A 21,686-nucleotide genomic window follows, 5' to 3' on the forward strand; every position below is an offset into this window, starting at 1 on the left:
TGCGCCCCTCATCCCATCCCCACTGGCATTGTCTCAGGAAAGCCTCACCTTCTCACTTCTCTGCCTTCACTGGGTAAGAGGCAGAGTTGGGAAAGCTGTCTCCGTTGTGGCCATTAGAGACTCAGGTCACTTCTAGTCTCTCCAGGCAGCCAGGACCCTTTACTGGGCTTCTTCCCACTCCCCACAATAAGCTCCATGTTGCTCTGGAAGCCTCCAGCCTACCTGTCATGGCGCTCCCTGGGTCCCCCACCCCATCTCTCTACTTCAGGGCACAAAGCTTGGAGAACTGGCAGAGCAGAGTACCCCACAGGGCCTTCAAGGATATCTTTAGCTACCCCCAGGCCCAGGCCCTCCCCAGTGAAACCTGTCCTCCCTCAGCAGGAGCTGCGGGGCTCTCGGCACTGCGTCGCCTTTGTCTGTTCCTGGTGTCCCAACACTGCAAGCTCCTGTGTGCGCCTGGGTACACAAGTGCACATGTGCATACACATGCCCCACCCATGGGGCTCTCCTCCCTGGTTAGAGAGACCCACAGACAAGGCCCGGGCTGCAGCGGGGCCCTGTGTCGAGTTCTGGTGTTCCACCCACACCCCCTGCCCCTCCAATGCAGCACACACTGGCTTCCACCCACCTGCACATCGTTGTGCCCGAGAACTCTCTCTGGCCCTCTGTAGCCTGATGTGGGAATGCAGAAGAGTTCATGTCCCCCTGGGAGCAGCCCTCAACCCACAGCTGATGGGAGATGGTGGATAAATACCCCAGCTCCCTCACCTGTTGGGTGGGATGAGGGAGGGCTTCCCCAGCGGAAGGGAGCTCCAGGCGCCCACAACAGTGTTGGAGTGTCGGTCCTGCCCCAGAGGCCACCCAGGGCTATACCAGCTCTGGCCTGGAGTTGGGGGCACTGAAGCCAGCAAGCCAGGGGAGCTTAAGAGTGTGCCGCCCACCTCAGAGCGGCACTGGCCAGGGCTGGGGCATACCTGTCTCTTGCTCACAGGCTACTGTGTCCCCCTCTAGCCCCCAACTTTCCCCTGCCTTCCTTGCCTGGCTTCACTCCCTGTTGCCCTCTCTGTACTCCCCTTCCCTCAAGTTTGCACAAGAAACCTCAGGGTCTCAGGGATGGCTTCTTGTGGGGGCCGTAGCGGAGACAGCTGCATTCACAGCCTGTCCAGAGGCCCAGCATCCTGATTCTGCTTCCCACCCCTCAGCTCAGCTCCTGCCCGGGGCTGGGACACACTCCCGTCTCCTTTGTTCCTTCCCCTGACCCATGGTGTCCCTCCTCTGCATCCCTAACCGTGGTCCTCCTCTCCCTCTAATTCACCTCCTCACAACAAGCTGTCCCTAACTAAGGGGGCCCTGGCCAGACCCACCTGTTCCTCGAAGCCCTCCCTCCTGCCCTCACCCCTCTCCCGGCCCTCAGGGGCTCTCCTGGCACCATCCTTGCCGGGGTGAGAGTGGGGTCAGGTTTCTCAGCAACACAGCAGCCCCTGAAAGCTGGGAAGCGGCCCCCACCTCTGTGAGACACCCTCTCCATCCAGCCCCCTGTGGAGTCCAGGCCTTCACAAATGCTGGTTGAAAAGATAAATATTATTTATACTAGCCACCCGCCTCACAGCCGACACCCTCATCTTCTAGTCCCCCAAAGCCCTGCCCTGGCTGTCCAGTCCCTCTGCCAGTGGGGGCTGCGGCCGGTCCACATCTGGCGTGTAAGCAGCACGTTGTCCCAAGAGCCACTTGGGCAGGGGTCTTCTCCTGGCTTGCTTAGCTAGTGGTCCTGCCCCAGAGGCCATCCGGGGCTACAAGCTCTGCCCCAGAGGCTGGGACTGGGATACCCCTGGCTCTTGCTCACAGGCCACTCTGCCCCCTCCAGCCCCCATCTTCTCACAAAAGAGGAAAAGGAGCAGGAGGTGGTTGATGTGGGGTGGTTAAGTGAGGGGAAGCTGGCCTGGCCTGTGGGGTAGTAAACGTTCAGGGTGAAGGCAGCAAGGCAGGGCATTGCTGGTGGCAGCGCCACAGTGCCAATGAGGTTCTGGAGGCCTTGGGGGGGGGTAACTCTAGTGCTGTGGCCGCACGTCTGATGATGACACCTGACTTCTGTCTCCAGGGTTCCTGAGCGAGGGCCCTTGGTTCCCAGTGGTGTCGGAAGGCATCACCAAGGTCCAGAGGCGTCATCGTGGTGAGACAGAGGCTGTCACGAGTTGCCCATGATGTCCTGGGGCAGCAAATGGCCTCCCCACAGTTGCCGAGGGCAGCCCCAGGCCCCAGTGGGCTGGCCTTCTTGTGCTCTGGGAGAAGACAGCCTTGGAGGGACACGCGTGCTGCTGTAGGTGTCCAGCGCCCCATTTCCATTCATTCCCATGTCCCTTCTCCAGGGAGGATTGGGCAGGGAAGCCAGAAGCCCTGGGCCCGGCCCAGTCCTGTAGGTGACTTTCCACTCATGAGCTAGAGTCCTGCATGGCCGCAGGGGGAGAGCGGCCCTCCAGGCTGTCAGTGCCAGCTGCTCCTGGGGGAGTGGGCATGAGACCTAACAGGTCGCCTCCACAGGCAGGGTGGTCAGGGAGCCTGGCCGTCATCCCCCCAGCCATAGCTCTTTGGGGGCTGCTCCATGACCTGCCAGCTCAGACTGCTGTGGACTGCTTGATGCTGTGAAAGCTGACACGGGTGGGGGAGGTGGGGATGGACATGGCACGGGCCACTCGGGCGCGGATCGAGTGCTTGTCCTGCCACCGGTGCCACCTCTTCCGGATGGCAGAACGGACCTGTGGGCGCAGGGAGAAGCACGACATCTGAGCCTGGGGCTCAGGACCCCCTCCCTCCTCTGGGCTGCCACGAGCAGCTGTGCAGGTGAGCAGCTGTGCAGGTAGGCGGCTGTGCAGGTCAGCTGAGTACACGGAAGTCCTCAGTAGGGGACGACACTCACAACCTTAACATGGCTGCTTTGCATATTTGTTGGACCAGGTTTCTTAAATGTCCTGGGGAAGGGGCACCCTTTTCTAACCCACACGAAGGCGCCATATGGCCTTTGCCATGAAGGCTCCCTGCCCTCAACCCACACGTATCCCCTGCCCAGGGCTCAGCCCTTCCTGGTTTTCACAGGCTCATCAAAGATACTGGAGCTCTGGCTTCCAGCCTGGTGCCAGTGGCCTCTGAGAGCAAAGGAGGGGGCTGTCACTGTGGGAGTGGACAGGTGGGAAGGGCCGGCCTGGGGCTCCCAGCAGCATCCCCCTAGGGACCTAGGAGGAGCAGGGAGGGAGAGAGGCAGCCCTGGGAGGGGAGGAGAAGGCTCTAGATGATCGCCAGCCCCAACAGGCCCCGCAGCCCTGAGCCCCGCTGCAGGGCCCCCGGGTCCTCACCTCACTATTGAGGAAACAGTAGAACACAGACACAAAGAAGCCCTGGGGAGGAGAGAGGAGGTGTCAAAGGTCGGCCGCAGGTGTCGCCCACCCGGCCTCTGGGCTGCCCCTTGCTTCTCCCTGGCCTCCTGCCCTCCAGGCCTCTGCTTGGCAGAATCCCCACCCAAGGAGGTGCTGATGTGCCCCTCCAGGGCTGTACCTGGAAGGATTCCAGGAAGGAGTTGAAGTAGATGAAGACGACCCGGGAGACCTCATCCTCCCCGGGATTGACGAAGAACAGCATGTAGGTGATGCCCAGGAGGGGCAGCAGCACCAGAGTGGCTTTCACAGCCTTCCTGGGGTGGGGCGGGTGGGGAGGCTCGGAGTTACAGCCCACCCCAGGATGGGCTGCCCGCTGGCTCAGCAAAGAGGGCCAGGTCGGGGGAGGCAGTGGCAGGTCTCTGGCACGTGAGAGGCATGGGGAGCAGGGGTTTCATCAGGGGGAGGCCTGAGGAAGGTGGTACCCGGTTACCTGTACTGAATGGTCTCAGACGTGGTGGATGCCCGGAGCTTGGTCATGAGGATGCGGACGATGTTGAAAAGGAAGATGAAATTGATCTGCAATTTGAACACACCACCGGGCCGGAGTGTGCAAGAGGCTGGGGACCCAGGCTTCTCAGGTCTGGCCTCAGTGCTCCTGCTGTTCTCCTTCCTCCTCATGAGCACCTGCACATCTCTGACCCATGGCCCCTCTTTGGGTGGCCCCCACCTCTAGGCAGAGGGGTCCTTTCTGTCCACGGTTGGCACTGATCGCCCCTCCCCACTGAGCCCTGTCTCCTGCCCCTACCCAGGTTCTTACCAGCAGGACCAGGATCATGGGGCCCTGGTAGATGTAGTCGGTGTACACCCCAGGCCTTTTGCCAAACCAGCACCTAGAAGGCCACAGAGGAAAGAGGAGGAGGGGTCATCTGTGTCCGCCTCAGTGGCATGGGGAGGGACAGTGCTTGGCCAGGACAGAACCGGGGCTGGAGGCCAGGAGGTAGATGTCCCAATTCCAACCTTGGCAGAAGGTCAAGTCACTTGATCCCACTGCCATGCCTCAATTGTCCTATCTGCAGAACGGACAGCATCCTCTGTGATGAGATGCAAAGTTGGAAGCCAGCACCGGGGCAGGAGGTAGAGAGTGGGAAAGACTGAGTGGCCAGGAACGGGCATGGGCCCAACACGCAGGCTGCATCCTCGGCTCTCCTCACGGTCCCCTGGCTGTGGCTGAGGCCCAGCATGCCCTCTGGGGGGCTGCTGGTGGGAGTGGCACCACACCTGTCACCCAGTGGGCACCCAGCAGTTCGCAATCTCAGCCTGAATCTGTCCAGTCGCAGCCTGAACGACCTTGAGAGGAACATTTGCACAGGTTCTACCTGCTGCAGGAGGTAATTGCTTTGCATTTTCCCAAGTGTCCCTCCAGCAAGCTCCAGGGAGGCCTGGGGAGTGGGTGGGGACCAGACAAACTGGAAGCCCTTATGTCCTTGTGGGTATGAAGACCCTCAGTGGCTAGATCTCATTAAGCCAGAAATTGAGATTTGTAAATTGAGATTTGGATTTTTTAAAGGTTGGCTACAAAATCGAGTTTTCAGAAAACATCATGCTGGCCACACACAGCTTCTGAGGGCCGGGTCCAGTCCTTGGGCCTCTGGTCTGCAAGTTCGTTTCTGGTTCCTCACACCCAGATCCTCTCTGTTGCAGTGTTGAATTTTCACCACCAGGTGGGGCTTCAGAGCCGCTCAGACTCACTTTCTCCTTTAGCCCAAACAGTTTTTGTTTTGCTTTCTTTTTTGAGACTCGTGGAGTCTCACTCTGTTGCCCAGGCTGGAGTGCAGTGGCACGATCTTGGCTCACTGCAACCTCTGCCTCCTGGGTTCAAGAGATTCTCCTGCCTCAGTCTTCCCGAGTAGCTGGACTACAGGTGCGCACCACCACACCCAGCTAATTTTTGTGGGGTTTCACCATGTTGGTCAGGCTGGTCTCAAACTCCTGACCTCAAGTGATCCGCCTGCCTCGGCCTCCCAAGGCCTCAGCCAGCCTGAGTCAGGAGGGAATCAGGAGGGAGTCAACCTTATAAACATGCAAGATAATCTTCCAGGCTCCTCTTTCAGCCCAATGAAGCCGTGTAGGCCCCCTCCCCTCCATGGGGGAGGAGAGGGCTTGTCACTGTGGTGGAGGCCACTTGGACGCCAGGTCAGTCAGATAGGTTCCTGGGAATACTTGTTTGGCAAAGAAGATCCTGGGCTCCCCTGCCAGCCATGTCCACCTTTTCTGCCCCCCTCTCTCTCAGTGGTTCTCAATCTGAGCTGCACATTAGAATCACCTGGGCAGTTTTCAAGAATTCTGGGTGCCAGGCCACACCCCAGACCAATTACACCTGACTCTCTGGGGGTGAAGCCTGGGCATTGGTACTTTTCCAAGCATTCCAGGTGATTCTAATGTGAGCCAAGGTTGAGCTCCACTGCAGCAGAAATCAAGTTTCCAGGCACGACTGGAAACATCTGAGTCCATTTCATGAGGAACCAAAGAACTTCAGAGCTGGAAGAAGCCTCTGAGATCATCTAGGTCCACTTCTATTAAATTCATGGACTCTTTTATTAAGATGTCTTAATATTAATAGAACACATTTATATAGCATTTACTGTACATGCCAGGAACTATTCTAAATGCTTAATATAGATGGACTCATATCACCTCACAACAGCCCTTTGAGGCCGTAGCATGTCCATTTTACAGATAAGGAAACTGAGGCACACTGCAGTAATCCGTCCAAGGTCACACAGCTATTTAAAGATGGAGCCACGATTCTGAACCTGGGCAGTCTGGCTCCAGGCTGCTTCCTGTGTAAGCTCAAGGCAGATAAAGGAGGCTGGGTCCTGCTTGTCCAGCCCCACCCAGGCAGAGCACAGGCAGGGACCCTCTGAATGAGTCCAGCCCCCAGATCTCTCCCTTTATAGATGCAGAAACCATGGTCCTGAGGGGAAAAAGCCAGCATGGCCAATGCCCGTGGGAAGTGTCACCAAGCTGGGCTGGGAGCCTAAACCTTGGGGTCCGAAAGGGAAAGGAGATGACTTACTTCTCATTGTCGTAGTACAGCTTCCCAATAGCCCAGGCCACAATGATGGGGAAGGGCACACCTGGGGGAGAGATGGGCTGTCACAGAGCCCTCAGCAGGGGCTGGGGGATGTGGGCCTGGAGAACTCCAGTGCAGCCCAGGCTCCAGGGGTTCTGGGGTTACCCCGGGTGGATCTCAAACTCACACACCTCCTTCAAGGTTCTTCTACTTCCCCCCACCCCCAAGAGGAGCAGAGGGCTATGGTGCACACCTTACCGCCCCAACCCGACCTCCATCCCTCAGGCCCCGCAGCCCGCTGGCCTGAGTCTGGAGGAGAGGGCAGCCCGGCGGCCGCCACTGCCCAGGCTGGGGAGGTGGCTGCCCAGCTCACCCCAGCCGATGCAGATGAACATCCACTTGCGCAGCCGGTCGGTGGAGTAGGTGAGCACGATGGCTGTGTGCAGGTAGCAGCCCTCGCCGAACATCCAGAAGAAGTTGGTCACATGGAAGTAGTTGTAGGCGGCTGTCACCAACCTGCACCAGCCCTGCCACCCCACCCCCAACCAGAGATGATGATGGGGGGCAGGGGCGGCACCAAACCCTGGGCCTGGGCCTCCCCCGGGCAGGACAGGGCATACCCTGGGATCCCACTCCTGTTCTGTGGGCTCCTCCTCTGCAGGGCAGGCCCACCTGGGCCCCTCCTCTGACCTGAGCTTGGCCTGACCTGCTCCCCACTCCCCTGCCAGGACGTACCACGTTGCTCTGGTGGACCTCGGGGCTCATGGTTAGCTGGACCACGAACCAGGTGGCGTTGCGCAGGATGAAGGCGGAGATGAGGTTCCAGTGGATGATGTTTCGCAGGCACCGGATGCTCCTGGTGCAGCAGGGCGGGTGGATGACGGGAGCGACAGGAGAAAGAGGATGAGGGGCAGGCCACCCACATCACCCCAGCCCAGATGTGTAGATGAGGAAACTGAGGCACAGGGTGGGGCTGACTGGCCAAGTCACACAGGGAGGTGACAGCCAGGCTCTCCTAATGCCCCATGGAGCCCTTCCTGCCTGCAGCCCACCCAGACATAAGCCCCAGGCAGAGCCTGGCACTCCATGGAGGCTGTGCTCCATGGACCAGGGCAGCTGGATTCCTGGCGATGCCCGCTTTCCCTGGAGGTGCCTTCTACTCCCTGCCATTCCAGGATGGACAGTCACAGGGGTCAGCCCTGCTCCCAGCCTCCAGCCCTGATGCTCTGCTCCTGATCCCAACCATCCCCATCCCCGGCTCTGCCACCTGCATCCTTGGCGGTAGTGCTGGGGCCCAGGTACCTTCGAACCTGAAATGGGGCACCACTCCACGGAGCCCCCACCTCCAGGGCTCCATCTGCCTGGTCACCCCAATGGGTGCAGCCTGGCCTGGGTATGGGTGACATAAGACTAGCTTTGTCCCTCCCCACCATTCCAGCAGCTACTGGGGAGGGGGCAGAGCGGCTCTGCCAGAGGTTCCCAGAGACCTGAGACTCTCAGATAAGCCAGCCCCTGCCATCCTCTCCCAGCAACCCCCACCCCAGCCTAGAGCTGCCCCTCTCACTTCTCCACCCTGCTTCTGCTCTAGGGCTTGGGGACAGGAGGAGGCAGTGCTGGGTCTTCTCACCTGAGCCGCAGAAAGAGGACAAACGCCACCAGGAGGGCCACCAGGGAGATGCAGTGACCCAGGTAGTTGATGATGACTGCGACATGGTAGTGCACCTTGCTTTTTTTCTGGAGCGGGAGAGAGGGGCAGAGGTGAGCCTTCTGCTGGATGGGAGCTGCTCTGTGAGGACATTGCCTGGCGGTGGCTGGGATGGAGCGGGTCATGATCTCAAGGGCCACTCCCCCTTCCTGAGCATCTGCTGAGGGTCAGGCCTCGCTGCAGAGCAACGCCGTCCAGTTTGAGGCTCTGTCTGTCCCTGAATCCCATGCTCTGTTCACTGCTCCGTGTCGTGTCGAACTGAATCGCCACATCACGTGGGATTCCCCACTCCACATGGACTCCCCCTCTGCATGCACAAGCGCATGTGGCCGGCTCACAGGTGCGCCCTCACACTAGCATCTACCCATGCTGCCACCCGGTCAGAACAGCAGGTGGACCTCTCAGCTGCAGAGACACCAAACTTCTGGGATTTCTCTTCTCCACCCATTTCTGAACTGAGTCACCACATTCTCGGCTGCCCCTAAATCCCTCCTGCTGCAACGCTGCCTGCTCCTGTGAGCGAGGAGGGGCCGGGCAGCTGCTGGGCTCTGGCATCCACAGAATCAGCAGAAACCATAGAAAAGTCTCCTTAGGCTCCATAACTCACTTTCCAGGGCCTTCCCCATCCCTGGCCCAAGGGGATCTATGCAGAGTGAGCAGGATCCTCTCCCAGGACTGTAACACATTCCCCGGGTTTATTTCTTAATGAATTTAATATACTGATGGAGGTCACTGCTCTCCTCTTTACAGCCATCTTGAGATCCAAGAGTGGTGAAGCCTTCCTATTTATAAAGAATTTTTGTATCTGTTATCGTCTTAAACCATCAGGGCAACCCCGTGGGGGGAGCCAGAAGGGCATCTGGGCTTTATTTTGTAGGAAAACAGCACAGAGGTTATGTTGACGCGTTGGAGGTCACGCAACTGCAAAACCACCTCTTGCCTGCACATGTAGATTGGCAAGATATGAAGGCTGCAAACAGGTCCCCAGCACATAATAGGGGACTGGTCGGTCCCCATGCCCAGCTCTCTGCAGACTCCTTCCCAAGACCACAGCCCCCATCCACACTTCTATAGGTCCCAAGAAGCAAGGCCTGGAAACCAAGAGCTTGACACGCAGTCGAACTCCGAAGCAGTGTGTGAGTGAAGAAAGGAAAGACAGGTGTTGAAAAGCAGGTGGCTTTGAGAAGGGAGGGGTCCCTGGCTGCACCTCCCTCCCTCCCCGTTTCCACGCTCTGGGGTGGGGCTGAATGATCATAAGGCACAAAAGCGGGTGACATGAAGTGCTGAGAAGCGGTGAGCTCACAACAGCCCTCATCATCCTCTCAGAGCCACCCAGGAGCTACTCCACAGGCCTTCCTGTTGGAATTACAGAACCCACATGAAACCAGAGATCAAGTCCAGCCCTATCCACCAGGCATCCCAGGAGAAGCCAAGACCCTATGCCCAGTTCCACCCAGCCACCAAGGCCCTTCTGAAGGGGCATCCTCATCGGGGAACCTCTCAGGTCCAGAGGCTGCTACAGAAGCTCTGTTCTCAGAGCTGGTTTCCAGGCAGAGGCTTTCTGCAACATGGCAGGTAATTACATTAGCAATTCCAGCCTCCAAAGGACTAGGACCCAGGGAGGTGTAAACGAAGGCAGGAGAGAGAGAGACAGAGAGGGGAGTGAGGAGAGGGTAATTATCACCCGTGCAAGTGGGGAGGGTCTCTGAGCACCTGGCAGCAGATGCCCCAATCCGGAGGCTCCAGAAGATATGCACACACCACAGGCTGTCTGGAGCTGCTATTTAATATCATTTTATTAAATTTTCCACAAATCCATGCTGAGAAGCCCCTGGGTAATGACAGCATGTGTGGAGCCGAGCATGGCACGACACCCCGGCCTTGTTCACAGGCCCAGGCTGGGCGGGAGGAGCGCAGTGTGCAGGGAGACCCTTCACTGCTGCCTGCCAGGGCCCCTGCCTCACTCCTGAGACAGGCCGTACCGGGCCCTTGGGGTTGGAGTGGGGAGGCGTTATCTATTAAGCACCTGCTGTATGCTGAGCACTGTGCCAGGAGCTCTGCAGATGCCACTGCTTTTCTTTCCCACAGCTGCCCCTGGAGACTGCTCCTCTCATCCCAGTTCTACCCGTAGAAGAGACTGAATAATTGGCCATGCCATGTAGCCAGCATCTGGAACCTGGGTCTGCCTGGCTTTGAAATTTTTCTTTTCCCTGTTTCCCAGGGACATTTCTTTTTTTGGGTGGGGGAGGGATGGAGTCTCACTCTTTCGCCCAGTCTGGAGTGGTGTAGTGGCAGGATCTCAGCTCACTGCAGCCTCTGATTCCTGGGTTCAAGTGATTCTCCTGCCTCAGCCTCCCGAGTAGCTGGGATCACAGGCATGCGCCACCATGCCCAGCTAATATTTTGTATTTTTTGGTAGAGATGGGGTTTTGCCATGTTGCCCAGGCTGGTCTTGAACTCCTGAGCTCAGGCAATCCACCTGCCTCGGCCTCCCAAAGTGCTGGGATTCCAGGCGTGAGCCACGGTGTCCGGCTGCCTGGGACATTTCTTGGAGGACAAGCAGGAATTGAAAGCAGAGGCACTCTCTGGGGTGGTCTTGTGCCACTTTGGGCCCAGGAGCCTCGGGGGACCTCCTGCCAGGAGGATAGCGCTCACGAGGGCTTTTCTCCAAGCGCCCGAGGGAGAATCAGGCCAAACCATTCCCGGGGGACAAAGTCTCAGTGTGCCTCCCTGAGCAGTCAGGCCTGGGCCGGGTTCAAGCCCTGTCTCTCATCGGCCACATCAGCATGATGCAACCTGAGAAACAGCTTGAGAAGACAGCTGGAGAGACAGCCTGAGGGATGGCTGCTGATACCCTGAGACAAATATATCCTGCAACACCCAGACAGAAGCCAGTGACACTGTGACATTTCCAATAACAACCAGAGTTCTGGCCAGCATTATTTAGAGAGACAGCAAGGCCTTAAGAGGCACCTAGGAACACCCTGAGATGTGGCCAGTGACACCTGGAGAGGAGAGTCAGCAGCACCCCCAGGGACAGCCAGTGACACCCCGACTGACAGCCAGGATAACAGCAAAGCAGCTGGGACGTCCGAAGGACAAATGGGCACAGCTACCCCTGGGGCCCTGACCAGCACTCCATCTCCACCCAGTCTGGAGACCTAAGACCAGCAGACCTAAGACCTAAGATCCTAAGACCACCCACCCTAAGGAGGGTGGCACAGTGTGGTACTTGGCAGAGGCCACTCCACTGTACCCTCAGTGATCTGAATTGAATAAGCAATTAGTGCCCAGCTGACTCTGACTGGACTCTCTGCAGGACACCACCTCGTCCCAGGTGCTGCAGTGCCAGACCCGTCCTGATGCCTCTCTGGGATGGTGGCAATGAGACCTCCCTTCCAAGCTCCCCACTGGTGCTCACTCCATTCTGGCACCTCCTCTCCACTGAGGCTTCCAGAGCTACTCCTCTTACCCTGCAGTGGGCACTTACTCCAGCCCCTCGATCCTCAAAGGGCGGCCCCGGCCCAGCAACAGTACACAGAGGAGCACGCGGAGATCTTGAGGAAAGTGGAATGTAAGCCCTACGCCAGGCCCATGCAATTGGAGCTTGGTTTTAGGAAAAAGCACCTTTACAGTTTAGAAGCCCTGGTCCAACCACCACTCACCTCTCCCCACACGGTGAGCAGTGAACCTTGGTCCACAAACCCAGACCCCCAGAGTCCATTTCATGTCCCACGATGGTGTGCCCTCCCAGGCTGTGCTTGAGGCCCAGGCTCCTGTGCTCAGCAGAGCATGGGGAAAGGGGATAGAGTGTGTGCAAGTGTCGGGTGGGTGGGGGAAGGTCGGACGGTGGGGAAGGGAGTGAACAGTAGTAGCGGGAGGTGGTGGGGGGAGGAGAGGGTGCTGATACAGGCAGCAGGTGTAGGGGTGGTGCTGGGGGCTCAGTGCCATCCCCGGGCCAGCCATGCATGCAACAGTTGGGGACCTGTCCCCTGGTGGTGCTGGCTGTGGGCAGATCTCCTGGGGTGCCTGGCCTTGGGGTGCCCTCGCAAGTCCCATTTCACAGGCAGACTTCTGCGAATCCATTATCTGCAATACCCCAGGGCGCTGGAGCTTAATTAGGGCTTAGCCCAGGCCCAGAGCTGAGAAACCTATCACTCAATTAATTGGATACTTTCCTCTGCAGTTCTGGGAGGGGTCTGGCGAAGCTGGGGGCTGGCAGAAGGGAATGGCATTTTCACTAATTAAACTAATCGATTACCCAGAGTGCTAGGCACCAGGCCAGCAGGGGCTGCAGAGGAAAGAGGTGGCAGAGCCAGGCATGGATGGGCTGGGGGGTGGGGCGGGTCACTTCCCCAAGTGTACACTACAACCTCCCCTGACCTCACAGGGGAGACGAGAGACAGGGGGCGGCAGGTGAATGAAACGTCTCCCATATGCCAAGACAGGCCAACACCACCCTTCCATCCCCAGAAGGCAGAGATCTGAATTCCTGGCCACCATTTTTGGGAACTTGGTGAGGTTAAGTTGCCTCCTCAAGGTCATGCAGCAGGTTCGCGTTGAAACCCAAACCCTAAGGTCCATGCTATTGCCACTGCAATGCAAAGAGGGGGCTGATGAGACCGGGCTCCCGATCCTCTTCCTTGTCCTAATCCTGCTGGTGGACAGAGGGAGAGACCCCTGTCCTGGCAGGGGTGGGCATTGCAGGGCAGGCTGAGGGTGGCTAACCTACTGCCCTTGGGCTTTTGAAGGGTGCTGGAGAAAATGGGGACCGCCAAGTGTCTCCATCAGCCAACTGAAAAGAAGGGGCTTACATTAGAGCAGGGAGACAGGTGAACGAGGAAGACCCCGCCCTGACCCTCGGGAGGGTTGAGTGCAGGGCATGAAGCTGGGACAGACAGTGCGGCCTGCAGCCTGACCTCGTGGCTTAGCTGGGCCTCCTGGACACCATCCCTCTCTGCAATGGCGTGTGGTCCTGAGTCACTGACAGCACTGACCCGCTCTTCTGAGCACCAGCTCTGTTTCCTTTCCTCCCACCTCCTCTATTGTGTGCCAGGCTACGGGCTCCCCACATCCCTGAATGGTCTTGCCCACTCCCACCCCACCAGCCAAGGCCATCTCCTCTGGCCCAACTACGTCCCCTAACCTAGAACCCCACCTCCTTCCCCCAGTCCAGGAGGAGCCCCCTCCCAATCCCAGGACTTCCCAGGTGGGCTCTCTGTGTGGGGGCTTAGCAAGCTGAGGGCTTTCCCTGCTCAGGTCAGATCATCAGGGAGCCTGACCAACCCACCCCAGCCTTGAGTGCCACCCAAAGTTCTGGCCTGTGGGATCTGAGATGCCAGGCAGCCCCTTGCCCTGCCAGAGCAGCACCGTGGAAGAAATGAGTCTTTTAAGCTAGGCATTGACCTAGCCGTAGCTTCTGGAAGGAGACAGCAGAGCCCCGCGTTAGCTCAGTGACTTGAGGCCAGGAAGCCAGGGGTGGGTCTAACCAAAGCTTGCTGGGCCGGAGTGGGAGCTACAGGTGAAGGAAAGTGATTCTTTCTCCGTTAACTTTGTTTCACGCCAGGTACGTGGCAGTGGGCAAAGCAGAGCCTGGGCTCCAAAGCCCCGGGTTCCAGGCTCTGACTTAACTGCCAAAAATACAAAAATTAGCCGAGCATGATGGTGCATCCCTGTAATCGTAGCTACTCAGGAGGCTGAGGCAGGAGCATCACTTGAACCAGGGAGGCGGAGGTTGCAGTGAGCCGAGATCGCGCCACAGCACTCCAGCCTGGCGACAGAGCAAGACTCTGTCTCAAAAAAAAAAAAAAAAAAGGAATCTCCAAGAGCCACGTGACCTTGTGTGAATCATTCCCCTTTTCTGGGCCCCAGTCTCCCCATCTGTAATGTGAACGGGTTGCACTAGATTAGATTTCTCACTTTTGCCTCATCAGAAGGCTCCCCTGGGGCACTCATGAAAGACACAGATTCCCAGGTCCTCCTTGGACAGTGTGATTTCTTAAGTGTTGGGTGTGGCCCTGGGACCTGTATTTGGACAAGTGCTCTGGGAGATTCCTTTTTTTTTTTTTTTTTTTGAGACAGAGTCTTGCTCTGTCGCCAGGCTGGAGTGCTGTGGCGCAATCTCGGCTCACTGCAACTTCTGCTTCCCTGGTTCAAGTGATTCTCCTGCCTCAGCCTCCTGAGTAGCTGCAGTTACAGGGATGCGCCACCATGCTCCGCTAATTTTTGTATTTTTAGCAGAGATGAGGTTTCACCATGTTGGCCAGGATGGTCTCGATCTCCTGACCTCATGATCTGCCCGCCTCGTCCTCCCAAAGTGCTAGGATTACAGGCGTGAGCCACCGCACTTGGCTCCACTTTTTTTTTTTTAAATGGAGTTTCGCTCTTTTTGCCCAGGCTGGAGTGCAATGGCACAGTCTCGGCTCACTGCAACCTCCGCCTCCTGGTTTCAAGTGATTCTCCTGCCTCAGCCTCCTGTGTAGCTGGGAATACAGGTGTGTGCCACCACACCCGGCTAATTTTGTATTTTTAGTAGAGATGGGGTTTCACCATGTTGGACAGGCTGGTCTTGAACTCCTGACCTCAGGTGATCTGCCTCTGGACGATTCTTATAATCAGGCAAGTCTGGGAACCGCAAGATGGGAGGGAGAGTCTCCACAGTCCCTTCCAGCTCTGATCTTTAGGCGATGGGATTCTTGGGACTGTTTAGGTCAGTCTCTCTCTTCCACAATCAGAAGCCCTGGCCTTCGGACAGCCTGGGGTGTCCCCCCTTCTGCCCTTTGACCCCCGCCTTCCTCAGCACCGAGGGAGAAAGCGTCGGGTGGGAAAGGAGACGAGGTGGGAGAGACCAAGGGCAGCAGCAGCTCCAGGATAGATATATTTGTGCCTCTGCCAAATATCACCCTTCAAAGATTATTCATTGCAGCACCGTTTGTAATAACTGAAGACTGAGAATAAACACTGGTTTAAATAAATTATGGTACATTTTGTGATATTATGCAAATACAAAAAGAATGAAGATGCTCTTTATGTACTGATATGGAACCATCTCTAAGATAGATGATTATATGAAAAAAGCAAGGTGTAGACAGTGTGTATAATATGCAACATTCAGGTAAAAACAAAAAAGAATATGTATACATAATTACTCGTGTATGCGGAGAATGTCTCTGGAAGGACACTTATGAAACTGGCAAAATGGTTGCCTCTGGGAGGGAATCCAGTGGCTGGGGACGGGGTGGGAGGGGACATTGTATTCCCATTTGTACCTTCTGAGTTCTGCGTAAGCAATATCTGCTCAAAAACATTTAACATTTTAAGAGGCTTTCCAAGGGCTTTTTCAAACTGCACTGCTACCTCCATCCCGTCCCTGGTTCCCATACAGCCCTGTGGCTGGAACTGGATGTATCTCTCAGGCGTGTGTGGTGGAAAAGGGTGGGACTCCTGTGACTGAGTCTGGTCTCCTTTTGCACCCCCAGGACAGTCCCGACAGTCCCATGCCCAGTGCAAGCGGCTGCCCGATGAGCACAGGGAGAAGGAAGGAAGGAACAAGGACCCATCTCATCACCATCAGATCCTGTCCAGTGCCCCACTGGTCCAGCCTGCCCTCGAGGGCACCTGCTCATGGGCCATTTCCAAGTCGACAGCTCCAACTCCCCAGTCAACTTCGCTAGGGCAGGGCCTTGACATTAGCCTCTGGCTCCCTGACTCCAAGTAGCAGGCACAAAACTCTGCTGGGGACCTTGGACCCCCCTCCATATGGGCAGCCTTGTTTGGCTCAGCCTCACCTCCTCATTGAGGATCTCCTGGCACTCGGAGTAATTCACGCGGGCGGCCCAGCTGCCATTGGCCAGGCACTCCCGGTAGCCATTGTCTGGAAAAGGAAGAGAGAGGCAGTGATGGCGGGGCAGCCCGGGCCCCTGCCTGACCATCCTGGCCCAGATGGATGCGTAGATGGATCTGTAGATGGCCAGCACAGGCACCTGCTGGCTGGGTGCTGTGAAGTGAAGCTGGGGAGAGGGGCTTCCTTACCACCCCCATCTTCCTGCCTCTTTCTGCCCATTGGCCTCCAGCAGGGGTTGGTGGCTCCCCTGGCTCTGCCCACTCAAGCTGGCAAGAACCTGCCCACAGGACTGGCCCGTGGACAAGCTTGGCCAGCTCCCTGGGCTGTTTCTTTGCAAGTCGTTATGTGATGGCAGATGACGGGTAGGTGCTCTTCTGAGAAATCTCCTTTTCAGGGGTCTTGCAAGACAGCAAAAAAATGGTGAGACCTCATGAGTCAATTTTCATGAGGCTGGGCGTGACACGGTGGAAGGGTATGCAGTGACAGCTCACGTGGCGGGTGGCATGACAGGGCTTCTTGTGGTAGAGTCATCTCACAGAGGCTGCCGTGGAGGTCCTCACTGGCCGTGCTGCACATGGGGGCTCAGAGTTCACGGGGCAGATCTTGGGGAAGGTCCCCATGGTGGCACTTCCCCATAGCAGGCCTGTGTTGGAAGGTCGTGGTCGGTGGGTGGGGGGAACATCCATGGTGGAGGTCTCTTGGACAGAAAATGACAGGTGACAGGCGTGTGTGGGGAGATGTCATCACTCAGGTCTGCCACAGCTGCTCCTAGCCTGGCCCATGTCACTCAAGGAAGAAGGCAGGAGAGTGGCCCAGGGACATATGGAGGTTTGTGCAGCCACCAGCCTGGACTGTGGCCCAGAACCTGTCACCTTCGAAGGAGATGGGGAGGGGCCCTGTGAGCTGAATTGATGCCTGGCTTTAGGGCCCTGGGATGGGCAGAGCTGCTCAACGTGTTCCCCTCACCCTCCTTCATGCCTACCAGGCTTGAGCTCCAGGGTCCTAAAACCCAGCTGGGAAGGGGCAGCGTGAGTTCGAAATTCCATCTCATCTTCTCTGCTGGCAGAGGTCGCCCCACCCCACCCTGTACCTGGCCTCTGGCATCAGTAGCTCTAAACATGCTTCCTTGAGTTAATTCTGGCTCTGACTTCAGGCAGAACTGCCTGGCAGAGAAATGAAGCCCTGAGTATCTCCCCTGGAGCCTCCCTCACTGTAGGCCTTCCTGTGGCTCCCACTGGCCCTTGGGGCTGGAAGAGGGCTGGGAAAGCTGCTGGAGTCCCAGTCCTTGAGTCTGGAGCCCCATGGGGCAGAACCCTGTGAGGATCTAGAGGCTGGGGCCCTGGGACCAGCTGAGATGCTGCCGTGCTGCATGACTGACCTCTGGGGACCCCTTCTCATTTATAAAAGGAGGGGCTGGACTGGCTGATCCCCAAGGGACCATCCAGCCTGGGAGCTGCCTTTGCTGGCAGCATCAGGACAAGAAGGTGATGATAGGGAGCCCGTCCCGGCCTCCAGGGCTGAAAGGTAGACGTGACCTCTCCTCCTCTCTCCCTCCACTGCCCTCCATTCCCCTCCCTGGTCCCCCTGCTGAGGAGCTGCTCAGCTACAGCTGGCCAGTGGGAGATCTGGCTAAATGGATTTTTAAAGCTCTTCCATGTCAGTGGACCACAAGGAGCCTCAGGCCCTTGAGCAGAGTTGGTGAAGAGGCTGCTGATTCTCTCCTAACTGCCAAATGAGGGATGAGTTACCGGAGGGCTGAGGCTCACCCAGTGGGTTTTCATGGAGGTCTGAGGGGAGGGCGAGGCGAGGAACCAGGGGAAACCAGTGTCTCTGCCATGGCTGGGAAGTCCCGGGACCAGAGGCTGCTCTGAAATACCTCCAGGGATTGGGGCTTTGGGACAGAGATCTGGCTGGAAGGGGCTCGGGGGTGGTGAGATGGGGTGGGGTGGTTCTTGAGTTAAGAGGCAGCATGGAGTAGTGCTAAGAGCGTGGCCCCTGGACCCAGACAGCCTAGGGTCAAATCCTGGCACTACCTTCCACTAGCTGTGTGACCTTGGGCAAATCCTGAAACCTGTCAGCTTCCTCCTCTGTAAGTTAGAGCATCTGAATAGCGGCTCCTACATCAAGAGTTGAGTATTTTTAGTTAACATGCACAAGGTGCTTGGAACTGTACCTGGCATGTGATGTTGGCTGTTATTTTTTTTATTATTGTCTTGGAGCTGTATTTATATAACCTTACATGAGACTCAGAGCGTGTCACTTGTCCCCATCAAAGGGTACCGGTGGATATTGTGGGAGGAACCCCCTTTGCTCAACACCCTTGCCCCCCTTGACATGTTGGGGAGAGTCAGGAGTCCCACCAGAGGCTGGGTCACCCAGAGGGAGCAGGCTTTGATGGGGAGAAAGGCGGTGATCTGAAAGAAAGCAGGCCCAACAAGCAGGGAGCCGTTGCCAGGGAGGATGCGACCTCCTTGTCTTTAATTGCTGAGCTGAGCAGTCCTCCCGAAGAATCACGGGAAAATGGATATTTTTGGAAATGCTTCCCATCCCTTTGAAGATCGGATGCAGCAGGAGGGAGGGCATTAGGGAGAAGGCCTAGAAGTCCTGGCAGCAACTCATCAGTAAATGGATTAATTAGTGCTTAATGATGAGGTGCAGCTCTGGGTACCCACTTGCGACTGACTGCACGGGCGTGCTCCACCTCATCTGGCGCTGGGGGCACCTGGAAAGGGGTCTTCCAGCCCTGCCCTCACAGACTAACCCCATGTCGAGGAGCCATCACCCCAGCTCCTTTCCTGGGATCACAGAGGGAAGCGTGGGGGAGCCTAGAGAGCACCACACTCAATCCTTCCACCCATTCTGCAGTTGGAGAAACTGAGGCCCACAGAAGGTCTGTGCCAAGGGCTCCTTAACCAGCTGCATATGCAGCTGGAATGAGAACCTAGGACTCCTGGCTGCCACTTCAGGCAGGGCCAGCAAGTGAACTGTGTGCCCAGGCACTGAGGGCTGAAAATGTTTATCTGGAGCATGTCAAGTAACCCTTTGCAACGGGAGTAGAGGGAACTCATGGGGGGTGGCCAGGGCTGGCTGCAAAGGGCGACAGGGCCATGAGCACAGACAGCCTGGCCGGCCCCACCCAAGAGCACGGGCCTGACCGCGGAGGCCACAGCAGAGTGGATTCCAAGTGAAGTAGTGACTCAGATCTGAAAACTGAGGCTGGGCAGTGGCGCTGGGGAGTGGGGGCAGGTAGGGCCAGACACGAGAATCACTCTGGAAGTGGACATGACAGGAACTGCTGCCTCCTCCTGGAAGCTCCTCTGATGTGCAGATGCTGCCTCCTTCCTAGGGGCTCCAGAAGGACTGAGCCCCCAGCATTGTGAGAGTTATCGTCCCTGGGCTGTGACCCTGCCTCCAGGCTCTGTGACCTCTAATAGGTTATTAGCCTCTCTGTGCCTCAATTTCCTTATTACAAAATGGGCCTGACTATATTGGGGGCTGGCCAACTGTGCACCCCTTGGACTGACCTGGCCAAGAGGCCCTTCTTCCTTTCTGCACTTCCTCCCCTTGGTCCCCAAGCCCCTCCCAGTGTGTCTTCTCCCTCTCCCGAGTCCCTCCCATGGCCAGGACATGGTACAGACACACGAGGCTGCTAGATCTGGCTGCCCCAGCCTCCTGCCCTGCCCTGGCCTCCCAGGTCACTCCCTGGGGAGTCACTCTCTGGCTGGGTCTTCCCACTCCTCTGCTGTAGCCCCCAACCTTAACCCCCAAATCCATCTGGTAGAGGAAAGAGGGGCAGGAGAAGGAATTAGGGGGTTTTGAGCTGGAAGACATCTTAGAAGCCAAGCCATCCAGCCCTCTCCATCCTCAGATGAGGGGCTGAGGGCCAGAGGAGGTGCAACAATGTGCTGGGAGGTCACACAGTGAGTCTTGAAGTAAACTACATGGTGTCTGGGCTCACCCCTGTGCCCTCTTGGGACTCTGAGTTCAAGACCACCAGGACCCAAGGGTGCACACAGGAGGCCCCAATTGCAGGGATCAGGCCCCCAGCCTCCCCTCAGGTAGGTTAGGGCCCCTGGCCCGCAGCTGTTGCTCTCTTGATAAGCAGGGACCTGACTCATTGACAAGGGAGAGCAAATTAATTCTGAGAGTGGCAGGCAGAATAGCAGGGAGCTGCAAAGCCCGGCCGTGGGGGGTTTCAGGCCTCCAGGGAGCCAGGTGTTTACATGAGGATCAAGTATCCGACGGACCCTGGGTCAACCCCGTCCCGTCCCCACTCCACCTACAAATCCAGGATGCAAGTTGAGCCTGTGCCTGTGCATCTAAAACTCTGGGTCCCCTGCCTCCTGGCTGGAGGGCCCGGGGTAGGCCTCAGAACCTCTCGACCCAGGGTTCTTATCCACACAGCTGGGGCTCTGATGATTCCTGCCCTGCTTCATGGTATTACAGTAGGCTCAAACAGACTAACCTGAAGTTTAATGGCAGAAGAAAGTGCCAGACAGACGTGGATGCAAATTCCAGCTTCACCCCTTACCAGCTGCCAATGGGGCAAGTTCCCTAACCTCCCTGAGCCCCAGGGGCCTTAGTTATAGGAGGCGTGATAGTGTCTTGCAAGGGTATTGTGAGAATCACCAGTAATGAGCACAGGGCACCCAGGAGAATACAGCGCTGACCTTTGGAAAACAGGGGCGATCCCCACAAGAGGTATTACTGTCATTGTCATCGTTATTCTTACTTCCCCCACCTCCAAGCTCTCCCCATCCTGTCCCACCTCCCAGCAGATGGTCCACCCTCCACTTCTTCCTTACTTGTGGTGTTGTAGCGGACACCATAGAAAAAGGCAGGGCAGGGCCGAACCACTAGCTGCCCTGCAGGGCTGCGGGGCCAGCAGGTGCCAATGAGGTCCACGGATGCGTTGCACTGCAGTCCTGGGGGCAGAGACGGCTGGTAAGGCACAGCAAGATATCCAGACAAGGCCCCAGGCAGGCAGAGGACATTCCAGAGTTCTGCCCACCTCCCCACTTGTTCCCACTCACACCAACTAGGGACAGGATGACAACAATGACCAGTGCAGAAATGAGCTCATCCTATGCAAAGAAGACACAAGGGGAAGAAATCTGAATCTGATGCTATGGTACTAGGGAGCCAGCATGGGTTCCAGAGCAGGGGAGGAACAGAGATGGCTGGAGGTGGTGTTAAAAGCTAAGGTCCTGGCATTTAGAGGAAGCCTGGGCATGCTTCTGGTCCCCTGCTCTGTAGCCTAAGGACACTTCTCTTGGTCCCTCACATGGTGATAGCCTGGAGCTCTGAGACGTCACAGGAACACCCTGGAACAGGCCCATCCAACCACTGATCCAGCCCCTCACATGTCTCTGCAATCAAACCACATCTACTCTGGCCCTGCAGGGAAGAACCAGCTAAATGAAGTTGGCCCTCCTTCCGGCTGGCCTGTTCCTTCTTCCGGCTGGCCTGTTAACCACACTTACTGACCATACGTCGTGTGTACTTTGTTCTGTGCAGGGCCCCAGGACAGGATTGACGGAGAAGTGAGCTATGGGGAAGAAAGGGAGGGAGACACCATCTGGGGGAGTGGAAAGGACACTGAACTGGGAGTCTGGGCCCATGGCTTCAGAATGGGCTGTGCCACTAATTTGCTGTGAGATCATAGGCAAGTCACTTGCCCTCTCTGGGCCTTAGTGT

The 21,686-nt window shown here is 57.2% G+C and overlaps 1 protein-coding gene across 5 annotated transcripts in view; it reads right to left on the minus strand.

Annotated features, from left to right (window-relative positions):
- The window catches only part of CRHR1 (corticotropin releasing hormone receptor 1), a 52,891-nt gene continuing 31,205 nt past the window's right edge, over positions 1 to 21,686 (minus strand). Inside the window, exons 3-14 of one of the 5 annotated variants that reach the window (XM_024235389.3) lie at positions 20,795 to 20,914; positions 15,934 to 16,019; positions 8,069 to 8,175; positions 7,744 to 7,830; positions 7,177 to 7,297; positions 6,815 to 6,968; positions 6,445 to 6,505; positions 4,186 to 4,258; positions 3,859 to 3,944; positions 3,547 to 3,682; positions 3,348 to 3,389; positions 1 to 2,753 (exon numbers count right to left, since the gene is read on the minus strand). In XM_024235389.3, the coding sequence (XP_024091157.2) occupies positions 2,613 to 2,753; positions 3,348 to 3,389; positions 3,547 to 3,682; positions 3,859 to 3,944; positions 4,186 to 4,258; positions 6,445 to 6,505; positions 6,815 to 6,968; positions 7,177 to 7,297; positions 7,744 to 7,830; positions 8,069 to 8,175; positions 15,934 to 16,019; positions 20,795 to 20,914 (1,214 nt within the window). In that variant the 3' untranslated portion in view covers positions 1 to 2,612. Of the gene's footprint in view, positions 2,754 to 3,347; positions 3,390 to 3,546; positions 3,683 to 3,858; positions 3,945 to 4,185; positions 4,259 to 6,444; positions 6,506 to 6,814; positions 6,969 to 7,176; positions 7,298 to 7,743; positions 7,831 to 8,068; positions 8,176 to 15,933; positions 16,020 to 20,794; positions 20,915 to 21,686 lie in introns of those variants that run through there. The other 4 variants (XM_024235390.3, XM_054537164.2, XM_024235391.3 and 1 more) reach the window with 4 other exon arrangements.

The sequence above is a fragment of the Pongo abelii genome, chromosome 19 (genome assembly GCF_028885655.2).
Source record: "Pongo abelii isolate AG06213 chromosome 19, NHGRI_mPonAbe1-v2.0_pri, whole genome shotgun sequence".
NCBI classification, from domain to species: Eukaryota; Metazoa; Chordata; class Mammalia; order Primates; family Hominidae; genus Pongo; species Pongo abelii.